This window comes from Tachysurus fulvidraco, chromosome 25 (genome assembly GCF_022655615.1).
Source record: "Tachysurus fulvidraco isolate hzauxx_2018 chromosome 25, HZAU_PFXX_2.0, whole genome shotgun sequence".
In the NCBI taxonomy this organism is placed as follows: domain Eukaryota; kingdom Metazoa; phylum Chordata; class Actinopteri; order Siluriformes; family Bagridae; genus Tachysurus; species Tachysurus fulvidraco.
The window spans coordinates 12,576,319-12,586,864 of NC_062542.1; the positions used below are offsets into that span (position 1 = coordinate 12,576,319).

General features: G+C 36.4%; 1 protein-coding gene and 1 non-coding gene across 2 annotated transcripts; one reads left to right on the plus strand and one right to left on the minus strand.

Annotated features, from left to right (window-relative positions):
- Positions 1-98: 98 nt before the first annotated feature.
- Positions 99-7,490, minus strand: ngdn (neuroguidin, EIF4E binding protein). Its single transcript, XM_027170047.2, has 11 exons — positions 7,396-7,490; positions 5,734-5,793; positions 5,226-5,297; positions 5,011-5,148; positions 4,480-4,564; positions 4,291-4,343; positions 4,047-4,182; positions 1,986-2,160; positions 1,370-1,517; positions 247-310; positions 99-172 (listed from the first exon to the last, which is right to left on the minus strand). Exons 1-11 carry the CDS (start codon positions 7,417-7,419, stop codon positions 153-155), a joined length of 975 nt encoding a protein of 324 aa, XP_027025848.1. The 5' UTR covers positions 7,420-7,490; the 3' UTR covers positions 99-152.
- On the plus strand, positions 2,985-3,170 carry LOC113662532. Its single transcript, XR_003445280.1, has one exon. It is a non-coding gene; the product is annotated as a U2 spliceosomal RNA (small nuclear RNA).
- Positions 7,491-10,546: the final 3,056 nt, after the last annotated feature.

Below are 10,546 nucleotides of genomic sequence, written 5' to 3' on the forward strand. Positions count from 1 at the left end.
ATGGTGGTTTGGTGAATATTTGAGATAAAGGAGAGAGAAATTTAATGCATTTTTCCCAACCTCTAATAGTTCATTCAAACATAATTGACAAAACTAGATAAAGGGGTTGATTGTAATTTTATTTTAATTTTGTATACAGCTGTAGAATACATCTACTTGCGTTTCTTGAACACTAAAAGAAAAAGGAAGAAAAGTTAATATTTGAATACAACTCAATAGCGATATCTAGGAAAGAATCAGACTTACTCTTCTTTTTGTTTTTCTTCTTTAGCAGTTTCTTCTTTTTTTTGGGTCTGGGATTATCCAAATCCTAAAATAAAACATTTAAATTAGATCAATTTTCTAGTCGGTGTTTAGGCTCTGCCCTAAAGATTAGAACACAATTATAATGCAAAATTCTTGTGCAAATGAATGCAGAGCTTCATCTGGACACTACAGGACACTTTGACTGTGTAAAGCCGCCTTCACACTGCACACGACAAACGACCGCAGGTAAACCGGAAGTCATTCATTTCCTATGGAGAGTCACAAGGTCGTTGCGTGAGGTGCCGACTATCCGCGGATCCATAATTTTTGGATCCGTTTTGAGCGTTGGGCTCGTTAAAAAATTTACTTTTGCGACTACACCGCATCCGATATGCCGACCGGATGTATTCCAATGTTGTCCAATCAGGTTCGTGTGCGCGAGGTGATAAGAATTATTAAAAAGTATTAACATAAACTTTAGTAATTTTTAAACTTTATCCGAAACAATCTTTTTGTTTTAAATACATTGTTATTGATAAAAAAAGTAATAAATTATTAATATTTATATTGTGTTATGTGTTATGATATGTATTATTTTTAATGTTGTTCCCATGTTTCCTCAAAAATGATTCGCGGTCTTTCTGGATTGCATCGATTGTTTGTACTCCTAACTTCATTCACCATGATAAATGCTAATTAAGTTTGCAAACATTTAGCCCATATCGGTAACACGCTTCCATGCTTCATTTTTCCTGTAAGCATCTCTGTATGATTCAAGAGTTGGATCATAAAGTAACGGGTGTTCGGAGACTGCGAGAATCACGCTTCTCTCCCATGTTGACGTCTGCACGATCATATTGCACATTACGTGCGACTGTCACTAGCGGGCCAAATCAGACAGTCGTGTCTGTTTGTCGTGTGCGGTGTGAAGGCCGCTTAAGACTAATCTCACCTGAATTGTCTAATAAAGCACTTCTGTAGTAAACAGTCTGCGTCTCTAAAAGAATTGTGCATTTCCTCCACAATTCCAATAATATCTACGTATTTATCTGTCTTCACACATCCATCAATCTCCCTGCTTTCCTGACCAATTAATCGTGATTTATCAGTCCGTCTCACTCACCGGTGCCTCTCCGCCTGTCAGTGCTGTGATGTCACCGAAGTGTGTGATGCTCTTCAGCTGTGAGGACATTCCCATCATGCGTCTCTTCTTAGCCTTCTGATCTTTTGACACACTTAGACGTACCATCATGGATTCCTCATAGTTTTTCCTGAGGTACAGTTAAACACAATGTATTCAAAGATGATGAGTGTGTTCATCTGAAGTCTGAAAAGCTGAAATTTTGCCTTAAAAAAAATGAAACAGGCCCACCAAAAATTGACGTATGCTACAAATAACGTTATTGATGATGATGATAAAGTGATTAAATACACTGCTGTCAACATTCAAAGATTTAAGCTGCATACTACATAAATACCGGAACCATTGGACTAACTAATTTGTAAAAAGATTTTCATTTTCAGTGCGTTATTACAGAACCAGTAGCCTACAAATCCACCATCCAGCTGTTTGAGGTTGGCACTGCCAGCGAGCAGTTCCTGACTAGAACACTTACATGTCAGAAATAGTTCATAATAAACATAAATGCACAAACTCAGACATACAGCAAACAATCCTACTGATCTAAGTGAATGAATAAGCTTGTCCAGACTACATTACTCCATAACTCAGTCCTCACCTGTGCTGTTCTTCTCGAATGTCTCGCTCTGTCTGGAAGTCTTGGCGCTCGCGGATTTCCTCTGGTGCGTCGCTGTACTGCTGCCGGAGCTCCCCGATCACTGAACTGCGGAACGCCAACTTCCTGCGTTTATCGACCAGCTCCTTCTGCCTATCAGCCTCCGTCAAATCACCATCTGTGTAAAGAAACGTGAAAAGTGAAAGGAAATATATATGGAAACGTTTCGCTATAGATCAAACAAAATCGAATACAGAATCAAACGTTGTTACGGATCATTGTGTGAAATAGGATTGGTGCAGCCCAAAATACTCAACATGGGAGGATTACACAAGCCCCGCCCCTTCAGGACACAGCCAATCATTTTGCTCTTACAGCGACGAGTGAAACATGGTGTTGGCTGCATTACTTATTAAGAACCACACGTTATGTGCAGTTTTTCTGTCAGGTTTTAACAGCTAACAGGCTATAGACACATCCCAAATCACATTATGCATATCCTAGGACATTTTGTAGTATGAATAGTGTGTATATAAATAGAAGAATCAATCCTGAGACATCTACAGATCTACCAGCTCCAGTTGGACTCTATGATACCAAGAGGAGATCTGAACTCCATGTGACCTTTACACCAATTCAACATTTGTTTGACTGTATATTTGTAATCACACTCCCAGTGTCACCCATATGAGGATGGGTTTCCCTTTGAGCCTGGTTTCTCTCAAGGTTTCTTCCTTTACCAATTTAAGGGAGTTTTTCCTTGCCACTGCTGCCTGAGTCACCTCAGACTTGCTCATTGGGGATAAATACATACACACACATACACACACACACACTGAACTATATACTGTCTATCTTGAATTTTTACTATATTAATTCTCTAAATTTCTCTTTATGTTTACCTTCTGCTCTATGTTTATGTTCTGTAAAGCTGCTTTGAGACAAAGCCCATTGTAAAAAGCGCTATACAAATAAACTTGAATTGAATAGAAGCATCATGCTCTCACTACTCGAAGCTTTGTTTATCTAGTAGTATCTGTGCTAATCAGTTTAATTTCTGATATGTTCTCTATATGAGGACTAAATATTAAACGGATTTTTAGAGCTGGGAGTCGGAATAGGGGCTTGCGCCGTCGGCTCCACGTATTGACCTGGTACTGCGATACTTCCAGGCTTGGTAGTCTATATTTCTATATTTTTATAGTTAATATAACATTCACTATTTGTTTATGGTTTCTTTTTTTATTTCTTGTCGGACATTCACTGTGGACAGCAAAGAAATAATTTCATTGTACGGGGAAACTTGTTTCCTTACTGTGCATATGACAATAAACGCTTTAATTCTTGTTTACGTTGCAGAAGAGAGACGGGGCTAACAGGCGCTGATGCCGTATGAGGAAAAAAGACTACAGGATGGCTGACGACACTCAGGTGGTCAAGCTATCTTGAAAATGTCTTTTATATTAGCCAACACAACAAACATGTTTCTCGACATAACAAAAGACACAAAAACGACTGTAGATAACATCGACTCATTACACGCGCTTGACATTTACAGCATTTAGCAGACACTCTTATCCAGAGTGACTTACATTTTATCTCATTTTTGTACAACTGAGCAATTGAGGGTTAAGGGCCTTGCTCAGGGGCCCAGCAGTGACAGTTTGGTGGATGTAGGAATTGAACTCACAACCTTCCGATTGGTAGCCCAACACCTTAACCACTAGGCTATCACATCGTTTGCCATCGGATGGGAAACGACTCACACTTCCACTTATGAGAAAAAAAAAACGTAAACGTTCGTCTTGAGACAATACAGCTCTTCTAAAACGTATACAGTAGACAATAAATTACATGCAAGTGAATAGTGTGGGATGGAGCGTCTGTCTAAAATGTTATCGTCGCATATATTGCTCCGAGTGCAGTCAGTGGACAGTGGTCTTTACTAGATGGATGCTGATCCGTGTTTTCTAGACGTTCTGTGATGATCGGTTTACATCTGTGACCAAACACTTCCTGTCCGGTTCTACCGCTTTCGTTATTTAATGAAATGAAAATATTTACCATAATGCATTGGTGCGATCTTTGGTGGGACATATTTCCTGGGTTTGGGGGCCGGCTTTTTCCCAGGTTCTTTTTTACTTCCCTTATCAACATCATCATCGTCGTCGTCGTCGTCGGACTCCGCAAACTGATCGAGCTGTGGAAAAAAACAGTTAACGCATATCAACAGATCACCTTCCCTCTTAATATAGTTAAAAGCTAATATCAGAGATTCAGACATAAATGATGAGCTGAAGAGCTTTACCTTGCTGACCAGATTCTCAGGATTCGGACGGAAGTGTAAAGGATCGTTTTCGGCTGTGAGACAAAAAAAAAAAAAAAGGTGTTAGCAAGCATCTAGTCATGTTTGTTCTAACAATATACTGTATACTGACTCTAACGGTGTGATCATATACAAACGGGTTTCTAACTTTTAATAGATTAGAAGTCTTACCCAGACTGCCTGTCACAGCAGTGCGCACTAATTTATCGATCTGATATTTCAGCTTTTGATCGATGGGACGCATCTTCTCGAGAACCTTCAGTACAAAGAAAGGAAATCATACATTTTATTCTCTTTTTATTCTAAAAATTGGTGTTAAATATTAAGTGTGTTTAGATGAAGCCTTTATTTGTCACATATACGTTACAGTGAAATTCTTTTCTTCACATATCCAAGCAGACAGGCTTAAGGGGCTTGGTTAAGGCCCCAACAGCAGCGGCTTGGTTGTACCCCAAACCTTCCGATTAACAACTCAAACAAAGCCTTTTTCTTTTAATCGTACTTGGAAAAAATGTTTTCTTCCTAAAACAATACCCATTCAACCATCACTATTATGATTTATTTTTATTTGCATTCGCTTCAAAAATAGAAACCTGACGGACTAAACAATGTAAATAATGACAACATTAACCTGCTGCAAACATAAAGGAATAAACTAATTATCATCCGTTTTATATTATACTCTATTTATGTTAATCTGACCGTTCTTATGGTGACCAGCCTGTGGATGGCGCCGTTGTCCTTCAAACTTTGACCATCTGCTTTAACACTCATCACATGCACAACATCCTGCAGGTAAAATAACAGCAAGTGGTATCGCAGGTCCAAAAAGGACAAACCCTGCAAATAAAAAAAAACTTATTAGAGAGAACATTCAAGGGTTTTGTGTGTTACAGAATGCAGGGTTGAACTATTACCTTAGAAGTGGGGTATGTTTTATTCTGGATTTTCTTTATCAAGTCTCGAATGTGGCTCGTAACAAACGCAACCTGAGATTTCAAGAAGAAAAATGTTTCAGTTTTGTTCGTCAGTATATACTATAAACTTCCTCACTGAGCATTACAGATATTTCAGAGATATTTGATTTCTGGAGCAAACATTTTGAGCATATACAACAATGCACAGATACAATACAATCGCTGCACTTCTTCACAACCCTTAATTTTTTTCCATGAATTTGTCTTTATACCTATAATTAATTCCAGAGACTTCAGGAGACAGCAAGATATCCAGATAAACATTCTGCAGTTACTTTCACTACAGTTAAGGTTAGAGCATATTCAAAGTACAATTTAATGACCCAAGACTCACGAGACATTAACAAATGCCTGATTTTTGCTTGGTGAAATCAGGACAAACACCAAAATAGCCAGAAAAAATAAAACAAGTAAAGAATCAGATTGAGAAACCACTTGGGATCCAAACCTGTTGTGTGAGCGTGTTGAGTAGTTGCACTGCTTTAGGCAGATCCTCCTCAATCACCTCCTGGGAAAGGAGATCAAAAGTAAGTAGATATGACAGCTAAATATACTGAAAAATAAACTGAAAATAATACTGAAAAAGAATATCGCACAAAATGTCAGTCGACAGAAAATGTTACATATTGACTGTTTTTTCTTTTCAAGACTTAAGGTGCGGATGAGACCGTGGTGTTAATGTGACATAAACCCTGTGTTACAGTATTTGTGTAGAACAGGGAGTGACAGAGGAATAGAGAAACGCAGGGAAATGGAAAGCAAATAAAAATGCTTCCATTATATAATATGTTAAAATAAAACTAGAAAAAAAATCTACAGAAACAAGAATTCCTGTTCAGCCATTTCCATATTCAGCTCATCTGAGAATTTCTATTGATATAAAACATAAATTAAAGTACAAGCAATGAGCGAATGAGTGAATTGTCTCAAACAACTCTTTCAAGAGAATCAGGTGAATCATTTATCGAGTATGAACTGTTTCATTTCCACTGCTGAATTTTCTTTTCAAAAGGCAGAATTTGTTGATTAATTGTCTATACGATCACCTCTGTCTGTATGATGACAAGTTCTATATTTACAGCTTCATTCTTAAATATAAACCTTTCTATACTCTAAGCCAATAATAAGATACGATATACCTTTATTCCTCCCACAATGGGGAAATTTGCTCTTACAGCAGCAAAGAAAAAGAAATGCAAATATATATATAAAAAAAAACCTAACAGACATAATATAATATACAGTATTAAGTATAATATACGGTAAAATAGACCAAGAGTAAATAGTTACACTAACCAGATTAAAATGTGTTTTTGTCATTCAGCAAAGGAAATGGTTTAATGATTGATGTGGTGATGTTTTCTCTAAGTAAAGGTTTATGAGCATTTATTGTCGAAGTGTCATGTTAACCCTTTGTTGTAATCAGTACGTTTTTCCATGAGCATGTCTACAGGACAGTTGTGGAAACATAAGGTGCATTTGTTATTGTACAATAATCTATTTTGGACTGCTCCTCTTTCGCACAGAGATTGTGGGCAAATGTGGCCACTGCTATTTATTAGCCCAAAAGTCTGGGGACCTCTGAATAACACTCGGATACACAGGACTACACTGAAACTCTCGTTTCACTCTTATTTAATCGTGACCTCTCGGATCCTTCACATTACTGCTTTCTTTTACGTTTCATTAGATCATAACGGTTTTAGAAATTCACCTAGATGCACAGTTTCAGCTCGATTATCAGTTGAACTCTGCACATTTCGTTGCTAATCAGTTGGATAGTTTGCTAATCAGTTAGTTATTCAGTTAGCTAGTTTGCTAATCAGTTAGTTTGCTAATCAGTTAGCTAGTTTGCTAATAGTTAGTTAGCTTACATTTACATCATTTAGCTAGTTTGCTAATCAGCTTGCTAATCAGTTAGCTAGTTTGCTAAACTAGCTATAGCCTATTCATTGACGTATTTGGACAGGACTATATTATACTAAAGAATAACTCTAAAGATCTATTTACTGTATAAAATACAGTTATGTATAACAGCACTTAACGACGCTTCTAGTGTGTAATTATTTATAACTTTATAATTATTATTTACAGAGGAAGCACAACTCACATTGTGTACGCCGAGCGCCGCCATCTTGAACTACGGCAAGCATATTGGGACACACGTTTCTTTCAGAGTGATTTTACTACGCGCGATAACTGGTTACATCTATAGGAAGTTACTACAAGCCTACTACAAGCCCTTAAATGTATTAACATATAAAAAAATAAAGAACAGCAGTAACACGCACAAAGCTCGTATTTGGAAATACAAAAGACTGAATAGAAATACAGAAATAAACTCTGATAATAGCTTAAAAATTAACGAGATATATATATATATATATATATATATATATATATATATATATATATATATATATATATATATATATATATATATATATATTATTCAGTCTTTTGTATTTCCAAATACGAGTTTTGTGCGTGTTACTGCTGTTCTTTTTTTATATGTTAATACATTTAAGGGCTTGTAGTAGCTGTAGTTCTGGCAGTGCCCACTAGGGGGAGTTAAACCCCACACTATCACAGAAGAGCCCTGAGGATTAGAGACAAGTGACAGATGGAGAATAAGGGATGAAAGAAAAGGATAAAGACTTAAGGTGCGGATGAGACCATGGTGTTAATGTGAGATAAACCCTGTGTTACAGTATAAATCAGAAACAGGGAGTGACAAAGGAATAGAGAAACGCATGGAAATGGAAAGCAAATAAAAATGCATCCAATATATACTATATTAAAAAAAACTATTTAAAAAAATCTACAGAAACTAGAATTCCTGTTCAGCCATTTCCATATTCAGCTCATCTGAGAATTTCTATTTATATAAGGGGAGATTTACAAATGAGCCGTTTTTCTTAAACGACTCTTTCAGGTGAATCAGGTGAATCATTTATTAAGTATGAATTGTTTCATTTCCATAATCAGATACACATTTTCCACAGTCTTGTCTTTGGGTTTGGCTTAGGTGTGCCGACTCTTCAATGAATTCACATGATTCTGAAGCACAGCCCTTTTATATAATTATTGGTGTAGAAAACTGTCCCCAGGTCAGCAGACCTATAATATTCCATCATTGGTCCAATATCATTTTGTCATGTTGGGCCACCAGGGACAGCAGATTTCATGCAAAACCTAACATAGCATTTGGGCCGTCGTTAGTTAGTTTGCTACCTGAGGCTTGACGTGATTAATCTTAAGTCTTATAGTCATCAATTACTATATAGTTAACAGATTTTTGAATATAGCTTGATTGTAGGCATCTTTTAAGCAACAAGAATTATTATGTGAATTCTTATCTTAGTTGGAATATTAATTAATTCTATTTATAGATTATTTAGAACGGTTTAGGATTAGATGAGTGACCTTTGTAATTAATTTGTATTAGCAGAACTATATGATAAATTTACAGCATGAGACTTGTCAATATATTCAAGTCAATATATTTTTATATATAGACTATTCGCTGAAGATCTTGTACAAAGTATACTTGTCTATTAGTATACTCATCTATCTATCTATCTGTGTGTGTGTGTCTGTGTGTGTGTGTGTGTGTGTGTGTGTGTGTGTGTGTGTGTGTGTGTGTGTGTGTGTGTGTGTGTGTGTGTGTGTATGTACTTACCCATCTATATTATTTATATATTTAATCCATAAGTCTAACTGCATCTCTAAATGAGATTTCCCTATTATGATATAATTGTCTGATATCATCCCACATCATTTCAAAAATTATTCTGAGGAAATTCTATTTTAGAAAGCTAGTGTTACCAGCTTTGGTATTGTTATTATTTTCATAATAAAGTAAATTGTAGTTAGTTAATGAAATTTATTTTTCCTGTCAGAGGGTCCTGTTTCGGTCAGTAGCTGGGTGGCCTTGAAAACCTGCTGTCCTTCCTGTTAAAGATCTCAACATGATGGACATTACGGGAATCACTAATAAATCATTGTCTGGACCTTAAAACACACACACACACACACACACACACACACACACACACACACACACACACACACACACACACACACACACACACACACACACACACACACACATGTCTGTGTTGTACACCTGACTACATTTTCATTAATATATGTATATTTCTCTGTTAAGTGAGAATAATTAATAGATATATATTTCTTTGTTAAGGCCAATTGTTGTCCTAGTTATTATAATATATGTTAAGCAGTATTTCTATATATACAGACAAGTTACAAATTAAATCCAAGAACCACTGGCTCTGTAATGCTTTAAGATTTTACTGGCATGGTTTGTGTCCAGTTGCCCTATTAAGAGTGAAGCCTTACTGCAAATCAGTACAAAGTTTTTCTGATTGCTTACATTTATCCTATAATGAAACATTTCTATCCTGATTGGATTGTGGTCTATTCCAGACCTTCATGACCCCACCCCATCCACAGGGAACAAGAACTCCCTGAATTGTTCGATGATGTTAAAAATAATCTAAATCGTATAAGGGGAAAGAATTATAGAATCTTACTTGACCATTAACAAGATTTTTATTCAGATTCTGAATGATTTAAATCTATTTATAAATAGATGAAATGTCTTATAACAGGTGATTCACTCAATAAAAGGGAAAAATACCCTGAAGCCTGTCCTTAGGAGAAAATGAATTGCAAAGAGAGAAAAGTAAAGACCCTGGTGTTAAACTGTCGACCTCTTACCGAGCGTGGTGATTCCAGCAGCTTTGCCCTGTGTTTCTGCGTTCTGTTATAAAGAGGCGGAACATAAAGACACACTGAATGTCAAAGGAGCTCTGACTGGCCTTTCACCGTTTCTCACAAGGACATTAACAAATATATTAACAGATATGCAGGCAGAGAGAGAAAGACACCCCATGGCTGTTTCTGTAGCTTAGATCACAAGCAATGAAGCTTAAAAAGCAAACCTGCTGGAACATACTGACCTTTAATAACAGATCAAACATGAGCGCCGATTTCAGCTCACCAGGAATACTGTAATTCTTCTCAGTGGACCAGGTTTATATAAATATATGAGATGAGCTGAATTATTTTTTTTGGAAAATGTTTAAGAAAATGCCACCTCAAATGATGTAAAATGAACTTTAATTATTAAAAATTACAGAGTAGTACAAATACAGAAGACAGCATGCTGTGTCAGACAGTAGCACACAAACTGGCTTTAAAATGCTGTATATTTTCACTGATATGTTTCAAGA

Bases quoted from the DNA above. Each gene is read 5' to 3' on its own strand.
- ngdn (XM_027170047.2), bottom strand. From the start codon at position 7,419: ATGGCGGCGCTCGGCGTACACAAT. The intron at 4,565-5,010 runs GTCAGATTAACA...TTTGTACTGAAG, and splicing joins GGCTGGTCACCATAAGAACG to GTTCTCGAGAAGATGCGTCC. The intron at 2,161-4,046 runs GTAAATATTTTC...TTCTTTACACAG, and splicing joins GATCGCACCAATGCATTATG to ATGGTGATTTGACGGAGGCT.